The sequence below is a fragment of the Macrotis lagotis genome, chromosome 5, assembly GCF_037893015.1.
Source record: "Macrotis lagotis isolate mMagLag1 chromosome 5, bilby.v1.9.chrom.fasta, whole genome shotgun sequence".
Taxonomy (NCBI): domain Eukaryota; kingdom Metazoa; phylum Chordata; class Mammalia; order Peramelemorphia; family Peramelidae; genus Macrotis; species Macrotis lagotis.
In genome coordinates this window covers 112,031,505-112,044,459 of record NC_133662.1, presented here as the reverse complement: position 1 = coordinate 112,044,459, position 12,955 = coordinate 112,031,505, and the positions used below count along the sequence as shown (strand labels likewise).

At 34.5% G+C, this 12,955-nt stretch overlaps 1 protein-coding gene across 1 annotated transcript in view; it reads left to right on the top strand.

The window, feature by feature from the left end:
• The window catches only part of LOC141487805 (solute carrier family 22 member 16-like), a 59,435-nt gene that overhangs the window by 39,683 nt on the left and 6,797 nt on the right, over window positions 1-12,955 (top strand). The window contains exons 5-7 of the mRNA XM_074187351.1: window positions 1,993-2,120; window positions 4,010-4,119; window positions 5,476-5,575. Of these exons, the coding sequence (XP_074043452.1) occupies window positions 1,993-2,120; window positions 4,010-4,119; window positions 5,476-5,575 (338 nt within the window). The remainder of the gene's footprint in view (window positions 1-1,992; window positions 2,121-4,009; window positions 4,120-5,475; window positions 5,576-12,955) is intronic.

The window sequence follows — 12,955 nt, the reverse complement described above, 5'->3', positions numbered from 1 at the left end:
TATTTAACATCTAGTTTGGCATTCTGAAATGAGGGCTAAGACCTGTACACAAATAATTACAGTATAAGGTAGCCTAGATTATATTATCTATCACCCTCTCCTCTTCTTTACCCTCTCTTCCTTTTCCTCCCTTTCCCTCTCCCATTGCCTTTATTTTAAAGAGCAACAACACTTGTGTTTTTACATTATATATATTTCAAAATGTATCTCTTTCAACACAATGGTTGGAGCACTGACCTGAAGTTAAGAAGACTTAAAGTCAAATCAACCTCAAATGTTAGGTATGTGACCCAGGGAATATCACTTAATCTGTCTCAGCCTCAGTTTCCTCTTCTACAAAATGAGGCTAATAATAGAATCCAGATCCCAGGGTTATTATGAAGATAAAGTAAGATATTAGTAAAGTACTTTGGAAAACTTAAATTGCTATATAAATGTTAACTATTTTTATTAAACAGTCATACCTCAGAAGACCATTGAAGAAAGGGTCTCAGTAAAAATCCTTGGTGAAGTATTCCAGTGTTTGGTTAACTTTATTGCCTAGAAATTCTTGTATTTAATAAACTCAATGCCTTTGGTAAAACTTCTCTTTCTTTGACATAGTATTAGGAAGGCAAAGAAGTCTGAGCAAGGAGTAAGAAAAGCCAAATTTGATTCCTCATATCCTACATTTATGACCTTGGAAGAGTCAAAATTTTTGAATTAATTTTTTCTTCTGCAAAATGGGAGCTTATGATACCTTGATGCTGTATTGCTATTGCTCAGTTGTTTCAGTTGTGCCCTACTCTTTGTGACCCCATTTGGGGGTTTCTTAGCAAAGATTCTGGAATGGTTTACTATTTCCTTCTTCAACCCATTTTACAGGTGAAGAAACTGAGGCAAATTCAGTTAAATGATTTATCTAGGATCACATAGCTAGGAAGTTTCTGAGGTCAGATTTGAAATGAGAAAGATGAATCTTCCTGATTCTAGAACTGGTACTCCAACTATTGTGCCACCAAAACTGTTAAGAAGCATTTATAAGCTAGCTTCCAGACAAATTACATTGCTTGGTGGCTCCACTTCTTGTGGCAGTGCCAGTGAAGATTCTTTTCTTTTTTTTCCATTTTTTTGTGGTATTGGGCAGGAGGGATGAGGGAGAGAGGAGGAGTCTTTTTGGAAAAATTCACTTGGGACCCTGGTATTAAAGGATTTGTTTTGTAGCCAGAATTTATTTTCCCATGAAAAGGCTATCCTTATTTATAATCTTTGTTAAATTATAGGCAGAACATCTGTAAGTTCAGGGGATGTCTTTTCTAAGGATGTGGTTATTATTCTATAATCAGTTTGCAAAAGGTCAGAAAAAGCCATTGGCCTGTGGTCAATGGTCTAAATGAATGAATACAGTTAAAAATAGATTCAGAATAATTTTTCATTATATGTTAGTCATAGGAGTTAGAGCTGAGAGGAACCTTATAGTTTATCTAGGTTCATCCATTCACTTCCATATTAAGAAAGAGAAGTCCAGAGAGAATAACTTGTCCAAGGTGAGACAGAGAATGTAGTAAGGTTAGTCAGACAGTGTTAGGTAGCAAGATTTGAATCCTGGTACCTTGACACCAAATCTAGAATTCTTCCTACTATATCATTTTGCTTCTCTACACAGGGATGGAAACCTCAATTTCTTTCCTCTTTTTCACAACTAAAGGCCTATCTTCTCGCCCTTGTTATTGTTCAGTCATTTAAGTCATTTCTGGCTATTTGTCACCTCCATTTGGAGTTTTCTTGGCAAAGATGCTAGAGTGGTTTATCATTTCCTTCTCCAGCTCATTTTACAGATGAGGAAACTGAGGCAAACAGGAGTAGATGACTTGTCTAGGGTCACATAGCTTGTTAGTGTCTAAAGCTGAATTTAAATTCTGATCTTTCTGACTCTAGATCTGATAGCATCTCCACTGAGCCACCTAGCTATCCTTATCTTACCCTCCATTTTGCTATATTTTCCATTGACAGGTGCAGTGGAACTCCCTGCTTATGTTATTGCTTGTGTTGGTATGGACAAAGTTGGAAGAAGAAATACTCTGATACCATTTCTTATTGCAAGTTCCCTAATATGTGCCATGATTATGCTGATTCCCCAGGTGGGTTATTTGTTATCCTGTGTCAATGTTTTTTCCAACTTTTCTTAGTTAAAGACTCAGTATCCTTTTGCTGGGAGGAGTCAAGGCACACTGAATATTTCAGTTGGCACTGAAGGAGAACTGGGTATCATAGACACCATTCTCTTTCTGTAAGAGCTGAGTTCTTTGCCATGGTATATTTAGAGGTAAATGCATTACATATATTATGTGTGTTTAGTTTATTTTTTTTAAAACCACAGACTATACATATTGTCTAAGTAAAATTTATATTACATTATTTGTATATTTTCTTTCTGATGAAATAGCATAGCATCCAAAATTTCATGGTTTCTCTAGGGGAAACTCATATCTCACACTTAGAAAACCATTGTCTTTAATACTATTTTTAAAAAAATGAGCCTACCATTTGAATAGACTCTGGAGTTAGGAAGACCTTAGTTAAAATTTAGACTTAGACATTTTTTGGCTATGTGACCCTGGACAAGTCACTTTATCTTTTTTCATTAATTTCTTCAACTGTAAAATGGTAAATATAGAATGGGTAATAATAACCTCTCTCATAGAATTGTTGTGAAGATTAAATGAATAATACTCATAATGCACCTAGGATTGTGTTAGTCACACAGTGGACCCTATTAAATGCTTATTTTCCTGTTGCATATACTGAATTAGAGGTAAAGTGGCTTTATAAGCATAAGCTTTCTTTTCCTTATTCAACAAGAGATATTGTCAAGGGACTGGGAATATTTTAGTGATAACTGCTGTGCTCATCAAGAAATAGTGTCTGTAGTCATTGGACATTAGAACTATATGATATATGGTCCTGGAATCAGGAAGACCTGAGTTTAAATCTGGTCTCAGACAATACACCCCCCCCCCCACGTATATATGATATAGCAAGATCTAATAGTAGATAGATTGACTAATAGATCTAATAATAATCTATACTCTTTTGAAAACCAAATTCCTTGAAACTTAAATATAAATTCTATTTATAATAGAACTGAAATTCTTTCAACTAAAAATATTTATGAAGCGCCAGAAACTGGGAATACAAAGAAAAAACTGAAACAGTTCCTTCCCTCAAAGAACTTCTCCTCTGTTGGTCAAATCATGTCCATAGATGATACATAAATATAAGATATTCTGTTCAACGAAATGAGAAATAATAATCCCCGGGGTAAGAGACAAAGTTACCAAAATAGGAAATCATTCTTATACTGAGCCTTGAATCAAGATAAAGCTTCCAAGAGGCAAATTTGGAGGACTGAATTTATTGCAGCTCTGAGTGATGGCAGAGGTGAGATAGAAATATCTCAAAGTAGAATAGGTAGTGATCTAATTTGGTTGGAATATAGAGCACATAAAAGGGCTAGGAAGAGTCACAGGGAACAAGAAGGGGAGAACCTTAATTATTTGGTCTTGAAAGTAACAGGAAACCTAAAAGACTTTGTCCTTCAAGGTTGAGAAGGAGCTATTATTAGGCAAATAGAAGTTAAGTGACTTGTCTAAGGTAACAGTTATTAAGTGTTTGAAGTAGTTTTGAAGTGAGGTCTTTTTGACTCCTGTTATGGCCTTCCATCCATTTCACTTTCTGCCTCTAGGTTCTAGGCACCACTGGGGTGGTGACAGTGGAAATAACGAAGGAACAGAAAAAGAGAGAGGCGTTTTAAGGAAGAAACAACATGTTGAAATGGGAGTTAGGAGATCCTTGGATTAGAGTCCTGGCTCTAATGCTGTAATGTGAAATGGGTTCTCTGTTGGTTTTTTCATTTATAGAATGGCAGATCAATACCTGTAGCACTTATCTTTCAGGGCTTCCAAGAAGATAATTAGTCAAAAGTACATTGCAAACTCCTTAGAATGAAACATTTGCATTGTTTCCATAGCACTGCAGTGTTTTGAATGTTTTGGCAAATATGGCAGGAAAATTTGCCATTGGTATTGCATTTGGCCTCATTTACCTGTATACAGCAGAACTGTATCCAACATTCATAAGGTAAGAGTTGTTCAGTTATCTTCCTATTTTCCTGATATTTCAAAGTTTATGTGACTTGATGGTGGTTACTGCCTTCCCTGATGCAGATAGTGACTCTCCTCTATGCCTCAGAAGGTGAGCTTTGTAATTTAATATGACTAAAATTTTGTTGTTTTCCCCACCCTAACCAACCTGGTGAAGAGCCTCTGTGAATTTCACTGGGCTTGTTGCCAAATGTTAAAAGATGACAATCATCCAAATTGCCAGACCTAAACTCACAAGCTTTTTAGTTAATAAACCACTCAGTAGGGCATGCCAATGTTTTCACTTGTAAGGTTGCAGAGAACCCAATTTCACCTTCACTCCACAATGAGACATTAGAGAAAGGAACTTTAGTGGACATCACAGTTAGGTTTCATTTGTTTAATTGGATCCTAAATAAATAGAAGTCTAAGGTAAAAGAAGTTCTGGTATATTGTTACTTTAAGATTGTGTTTATCGATCAACCAATAAACATTTATTAAGCACTTACTACATACTTGGCACTATGCTAGCTGGTTATGGTTCAGTGACACTGAAAAATTAAAAAAATAATTACTTTGAAACATTTATTTTAAAAATTACTTTTTGAAGTTATACATAGGTCTAAAGAACTTTAACCATCAATTTTCTTGGGCCTCTTCTAGTTTTAATGTCCAATATCCTATGATGATGTTTGCAAGCTTCAAGGTACCATGTCCACCAATATCAACCATCATTTATGAATTTCTATTAGAATGGCAGTCAGGTATGAATTTTAGAAGAGTGGGGGTCTCTTTTCAACAAGATCTACATCCCACTTCAAGAAAATGCCAAATGGTGAACAACTGAATTTGTGAAACAGTACTGTTTATTGAGGAGTGAAAATTCATTTAAAAAGAAACTTCTTTATGTTATAAAAAATTACTGGATTGAATTAATCTAATATTTTTATTATTTTTAAAAATTATTTATTATTTTATTAGACTTCTGCCAAAGGGTTCTTTGGGTTCAATGATGCTAAACCAATGGTGTGTGAGTTCTGACAACCAGAGACACTTCCAGCATGGGACTCTTGTGGGTCTCCAGACCATGGCCCAGGCTGGCTAGGTTCTGAATGGCTCATTGTCAGAAGGTTGGTCACCAGGTGATAACTATTTATGAACACAGAAATTCCTAAACAACCTTTTGTGAAGGTATTGAGTGGGTCATGAACTGTGGGTTGAGGGAAGCACTCCTTCCACTTATGAAACTGCAGCAAATGTTCAAATCAAATACCATAAATATTTAGTTTTCTGTCTTGTATCTGTTATTTACTTTCGGTACTATTGCTTTTTCAATATTTCTTAAAAATTTTAGGTCCCTTGCTGTAGGAAGTGGTAGTATGATGTGCCGTATAGGAAGCGTGATTGCACCTTTCTGCGTTTATCTCACAAGTGTGTGGATCTTCATGCCACAGGTATTAATTAATAGCATTTTCATGATAACACTAATTTAGAATTTAGCCATAGTAATCAGTAAGATAACTAACAGTTGATAGTATTTAAGAAAAATACTTGTTTTTTTAAAATGATTCTCTTTTGTTACTTCTAGAAATGATCACATCTTTTCCTTTTTTTGAAAAAGTGCTATTGGTGTCTTGTTTGCCTATCACAACCATTTTCAGATGTAGACAGTACCCCCTGTCCTCTGAAATTAAATCTTCTCTTGTAAGAAAAATAGATGAGTAAAAATGAGACAATGGCTTCCTTTGAAAACATATGTAGCATGCTTCCTCTATAGCTCCTCACCACTCTGCTAAGAGGCAAGTAGCTTTCATTATCTATTTTTTGAGCCAAAATTTGACTATTACAATCATTTAAGTTTTAATTCCTTTTCGAGTTCTTAATATTAACATTATTATGATCATTGTGTGGGGCAGGAAGGTGGTAAAATGCCCGGAGACAGGAGGATCTGAATTCAAATGTGGTCTCAGACACTTACTAGTTGTGTGACCCTGTTTGCTTGAGTTCCACATCTGTAAAATGAATTAGAGAAGGAAATTGCAAACCACTTGAGGATCTTTGTCAAGAAGCCTTAAATAGTGTCATAGAGAGTTAGATATGACTGAAATGACTCAACAACAATATTCATTGTGTATATTTTTGAAACAATCTTCTTCTTATCAATTCATTAGATCTGGAAACAGGGTTGATTCTAGGCAAACTGAGTGAATTAGATCTTTCTCACCTCCCTCTATCCATTGCCTTCCTCATCTTTTGTCACATCTTAGACAGAACAAATTCTTCTATGGTGAGATGTCCTCATCCTTTACTTTTATCACCCAAGACTATGAATTTGGCCACTATCATTGAAACCAATCTCTGGACCCTTCAGGGTCCAAGTTCTTAAATATTATTATCTGATAAGCAGATCCACACATTGGTTAATGTGCCAAGAAGTGCTTGTTCTGAAGAATTTTTTTTTAAATTAGAACTTTCTGGAAATAACTCTACTGCTTTTGTCTAACCCAGCAGAGTCAGAGTGGTATGAATTTTAGGCTGGTGAGGAAGGCATTTTGAAGCAAGCTAGCCTTTCAGTATCCCTCAAATTGGAATTTTTGTAGGTAGGAACTGAACCTAGAATCAAGGTATACTTCTTTTTTTTTAAAGTTTTTGCAAGGCAACAGGATTAAGTGGCTTGCCCAAGGCCACACAGCTAGGTAATTATTAAGTGTCTGAGGCCGGATTTGAACTCAGGTACTCATGACTCCAGGGCTGGTGCTCTATCCACTTAGCCACCTAGGTGCCCCAAAGGATACTTTTAAAAAAAGTTTAGAGGGAAATAATATTTGGAATGGAGAACATACCTGAAAAAGCTAAAACTCAATGAGAAAGCTAACCACAGTTTATTATTGTCAATAAATAAAACAGATAATAATATTATACAAATAAAATAAATAAAAATAAAACAACTGTGGACTTCACAGGACTAATGGAAGATAAACTCATCAAATTATCAAATTATTTAAAAAAACTGTAAAATATTCAGATTCAAATGATTAAAGTTAATAGGTTAAGACTTTAGAATTACTGATATCACTCCATATTTAGAAAAACAAAAAAAATAATATGTTCTAGGAAGTTGTTCAATAAAACTTTTCAGAATGAACAGACTAATGACTAAATATAAATAGAATATAAATAGAAAGGATCCACGTAACTCTGACAAAGAAAATTGTTGTTCAGACATTTCAGTCATATCCAATTCTTCATGACCCCATTTGGCATTTTCCTGGCAAATATACTACGAAGGGTTCAGGGTCACATATAAGGGACTGAGGCCATATTTTAATTCAGGAAAATGAGTCTTTCTGACTTCAGACCTGGTACTCTATCCATCTAGTTGCCCTGCAAAGAAAATGACAATATTTAATTCTTCCAGTTGAGATAAAAAGATCATATATATTTAAGACTAGGAAAAAAAAAAACCTCAGCAGATATTCAGTCAAATACCCTCCTCCCCTAACATTTAACACATGAAAAAACTGGCTCAGAGAAATAAAATAAAATAAAATAAAATAAAATAATGTGACCAATATCATATAATATAAAGTGGAAGAATTAGGGTTTGAATCCAATTTATAATGAAAAGAAAAAAGAAAAAGAAAAAAGAAAAAAGCCTTGTAAGTTTCCAAAAGAAACAATTATAGGAAGGAACATCAATTTTAGAATTCTCAAGAAAGATGTGTGTTGATGATAAAAATATAGTATATACAAAAATAAAATGTATTGGGGAATTTAACTTAATTTTTAAAGACTTATTTTTAGACATTATTCAAAAACTTCATTGAAGTCTTTAAATAATTAACCTCCAAATGCAAAACATAAAAAGTTTAACTAATTAATACTTCTGAAATTTAGAAGAAATAGATGTTAATGAAAGTGTAACTGTTACATATAAGCAAAGGAAAAAATAAAAAATAAAATAAGTATAAATTCCCAAGGAAAATGGAAAGCTTCTCTTAAAGCTTCATTATTCTAGTTACCAGGATAAAGTAGAAATTTTGATTTCACCATTTTTAATTCAATTTAGATTATTACTAACAAGAAAAGTTTATTGAATTGCTTTTCAATGTATGACGAGGAAACAGAATGACAGAAGAAAAGAAAAATTTAACAATTATAATGCTACAGGTCTGAATTCTTAAATAAAAGAATGAGTCATAAAATAACAGAAAATAGAATTTGACAATATGTTGCTTTCCATTTAAATTAAAGCCCTTTGAATTTGATATGAAAGTTCTTATAAAATTTGCTATGCCATTACAACACAAAAAACAAGAATGGCACGGGAAATATCAAAGTTAAATTTTAACCAGAAAGTATTAGAAAAGATAACAAAAGATACTATTATACTAAAAGAATCTATCTAAACAAGAGAGATTAATTTAAAATATTAATGTACCTATCAATTCTTTTTTATATATTTTTTCTTTTTCTAAGGCAATGGGGTTAAGTGACTTGCCAAGGTCACACAGCTAGGTAATTAGTAAGGGATTTGAACTCAGGTCCTCCTGACTCCAGGACCAGTGCTCTATCCACTGCACCACCTAGCTGCCCCCTGTACCTATTAATTATGCAGTAAATTCATAAAGAAAAACAAAGTTTTATTATAAGAAGAAATATCAAAAAATAAAATCAATAATAGTGAGAGATTTCAGAACCTCACTATCCGAATAGGGCAAATATAAAGAAGGACAAATAAGAAAGAAAATACAAATTGCATCAGAGTACTAAACATATTTGATGGGAGTGAAATCAAGATGGCAGAATACAGGCAGAAATGTAGCTGAAGTCTCTCAACATCATCCTCCAAACAACTTTAAAATAATTCTCCAAATCAAATTTTGGCAGAGCCAACAAAAGGTCCAAGTGAAACATTTTTCCAGTCTAGGACAACTTAGCAGATCAGCAGGAGAGGTCTGTAAGGTGGAAACTGGCCACAGTGTAATATAGAGTTTGGGAGTTCTTAGTCTAGAGACAGTGAGGGGTTCAGACAAGAGGTCAGAAAGAAATTATAGGGAACTCTCTGCTGGCACTGGGTGTAGCTAATGATGATTGGAGACTAGTCAGAAGAGTAGTAAAAACCTCCTTCCTAGATCACATCAACCTTGGAAGAACTAAAAACTTTCAGGTTCCTAGAAATATTTCTGAAAACAGTTGCAAAACCCCCAAAACTTGGAACAGTGTGCCCTCTGCCCTGGAAGCAGAGCTCTAATTTAACAACAAGTTAAAATCAAGTCATAGACTAGGGGAAATGAGCAAACAACAGACAAAAACAAATTGGCTATAGAAAGTTTCTTTGGTGACAAGGAAGATCAAAACATATCCATAGAGGAAGATAACAAAATCAAAGTCCCTTAATCCAAAGAATTGGTCTTAGGTCATGGATGAGACCAAAAAGGATTTTGAAAATCAAGTAAGGTAGGTAGAGAAAAAATAGGGAAGAGAAATGATTTGATAAGGGATCATCAAGGAGATCAAGGAGAAAATATTGTAAGCAGCCAGAAAGAAGCAATTCGAATATCATGGAGCCACAATAAGTATAACATGAGATTTAGCAGCTTCTACATTAAGAGATCAGAGGACTAGGAATATAATGTTCCAGAAGACAAAAGAGTTTGGATTGTAGTATTACAACCAAAAATCAACTACCCCACAAAACTGAGCATATTCTTTCTGAGAAAATGACAGACATTCAATGAAGTAGGGAACTCTCCAACTTTCTTTATGAAAAGATCAGAGCAGAATAGAAAATTTGGCCTTCCAATATGAGACTCAAGGGAAACATAAAAAAATAAACCAGAAAGGGAACTCTTAAGGGACTAAATTATGTTGAACTGTTTCTATTCCTGCATGGGAAGATTATACCTATAACTCATATGAACTTTCTCATTTATTAGTTAGAAAGAGTACATATAGACTACATATAGATGGAAAGAGTATATAGAAATATATGTTGATAAGTCATATGAATTTTCTCATTTATTAGCTAGAAAGAGTATATATATATATATATATATAGTTAGAGTATCTATAGGTCATTTCTGTTTTCTTAAGGTATCATTTTTTCTATCATTTTTTGTGCCTTTTCCCAAGCCACTAATTCCCTTTTTACATACATAACACACACACACATATAGACCGGATCATATATTAATTTTTGCTCCAAAAGACATATTAGGGTATATTTTTAAGGAATGTCTTTTTATGTATGAAAATCTACATTTATTCATTTATTCATATACAAAAATAAATGCATTAAAATAGTCATGTCATCTTCTTCTGGAACATCATCATAACTCTCCAAACCCTGAATTCTGGCCTGAATTTCATGGGACTCCATTTCCTTAGAACGATTGACCCCAATTTCTCATGACCAGAAACACAGTTATCCTTAAATGAGAACTTCTTTCCCATGTAGCTAGCTCGTAGTGCCTTGGCATCATAGCTGTTAGTGATTTTATCCCATGAATTTTTTACCCAACAAAAAGTTAAAAATATAAATGAAAGTATCTGAGTAGAAATTGGTATAGGGCTGTCTTGTAAAAAAAAGGTATGGAGTTCAGACAGATTCACATGAAAATGTTATTAAAGTCTTAAAGAAAAAAAATCAGTCCTATGCTTTGATATATATAGACATTATTTCAGTATGGAGAGAAAGTTGTTAGACTATTCCTTTTTAGCAAGGCTAATTTGGTTTTGATCACTAAGCCTAACAAGACAAGGCTAATAGAGAAAATGATGGACCTCTATGATTAATTAATATTAATTCAAAGATATTAAAATGTCCCAAAATAGAATTCAACAGAACATAAAATATTAACCAGCATGACCAAGAAGTATTTATAACTGGAGTGCAAAGATAGATTATTAGTATGATTATTAGAATGATTCATGTAAGAAATCTTATTAGCAAGGAGTGAAATGGTTCTGGAAAAGGCAAGTGAGGGGGATAGCTTTGTATAGCACTCCCTTCACTATAGTAAACATAATATTCAAGTCATGATATGGTCCTCTTTGAAAACAAAGGATAAATATTATTTTTGGCAAGAGAAAAATAAGAAGACTGTAATTTTGTCACTCAAAATTGAGAAAGTTTTTGATAAAATATAGCATGAGGTGAGGGCAGGAATTGCAGAACCTGAGATTTTAGTTGCTACTTGAAGGAAGCCTTAGGAAACTAGGAGATGGGGATGAGGCTGGAGAGGATTCCAGGTGGTGAAAATGTTCTGAGTGGGGGTGAAGTTGTGTGGAAGAAATAGCAAGGTCTGTATCTTTGGACAGAATATTTAGTGGAGGGGAGTAATGTGTTAGAAGATTAGAAAAGTAGAAGGGAATTGGGTTATTAAAGGTAACATTAAACAAAGGATTTTTAGATAAGGTGTCCCAAAATCTGAGTGCAGTTTTGCTGTTATTGTTCAGTTATTTCCAACCCTTTGTGACCCCATTTGAGGTTTTCTTGACAAATATACTGGAGTGGTTTGTCATTTACTTCTCCAGCTCATTTACCAACGAGGAAACAGACAAAGAGGGCTGTAACTTGTCCAGGGTCTAAGGTCATATTTGAACTCAGATCTTCCTGACTCCAGCTCTGGCACTCTATCTCCTATGCCATCTAACTGAAATATTTAATCTTTGAAGTAAAAGGAAGCTGCTAGAATATTTTTGAATGGGGGTTATGGTAACATTGTCAGACCTGTGCTTTAGGAAGATTAGTTTAATAACCCAATAGAGAATGAAGAGGAACAGGTAGAGACTCAAGGAAGGGTGGTCAATCTGAAGACTATTGAAATAGTTTAGTTATGAGGTGACAAGAATCTGAGGAGTCAGAGGAGACAAAAGCATGTATATAAGAGAGATTTCAAAAGTAGAATCAGTAGAACTTGGCAACAGATTATGGGGTGGGGGTGAGAGAGAGAGAGTGATAAGAATGGCATTTAGGTTGTGAGCCTGGATAACTGGGAGGATGCAGTTACCCTTAATAAAAATAGGGAAGTTTGAGAGAGGTGAGGATGGGAAAATAATGAATTTCATTTTTAGATATGTTGAATTTAAAATGTCTGTGCAACATCTAGTTTAAGATGTCTATTAAGAAGTTGGAGATGGGGCGGCTAAGGTGGCGTAGTGGATAAAGTACCAGCCCTAGAGTCAGGAGTACCTGGGTTCAAATCCGGTGTCAGACACTTAATAATTACCTAGCTGTGTGGCCTTAGGCAAGCAACTTTAACCCCATTTGCCTTGGAAAAAAAACCCTAAAAAAAAAAAAGAAGTTGGAGATGTGAGACTGGAGGTTAGGGCTATATAAGAACTAAGAATCATCTGCATAGAAATGTCATTGACTCCATGGGAGGGCACACGTTCACCAAATAAAACAGAATAGAAGGAGAAGAGAAAAGGTACAGGACAAAACCTTGGCAAAATGGCTTGGTTGTTGATAAATGACTTGGATAAAAATCCAGCAAAGGAAACTTAGAAGGACCAGTTGGGTAGGTTGGAGGAAAACCAGGAGAGAGTAGTACCAAAAAACCGACAGAGAAGAGAGTAATTGAACATTGATGATTAGTAATTGATATTGTGCCCGTTTCCCCACAATCCCTCCCACATTTGTCATTTTTCTCTTTTGTCATCTTTGCTAGTCCAATAGGTATGAAGTAGAGCCTCAAAATTGTTGTAATTCGTGTCTCTCTGATTGTTCTTGTTCTATAGTGGTAGATATAATGAGTTATCTGAGTAGTAGAGGGGTCAGGTGAAAATTATGGGGAGTTAAGAGGAACATTTGAAAGTCATTAGTCCTT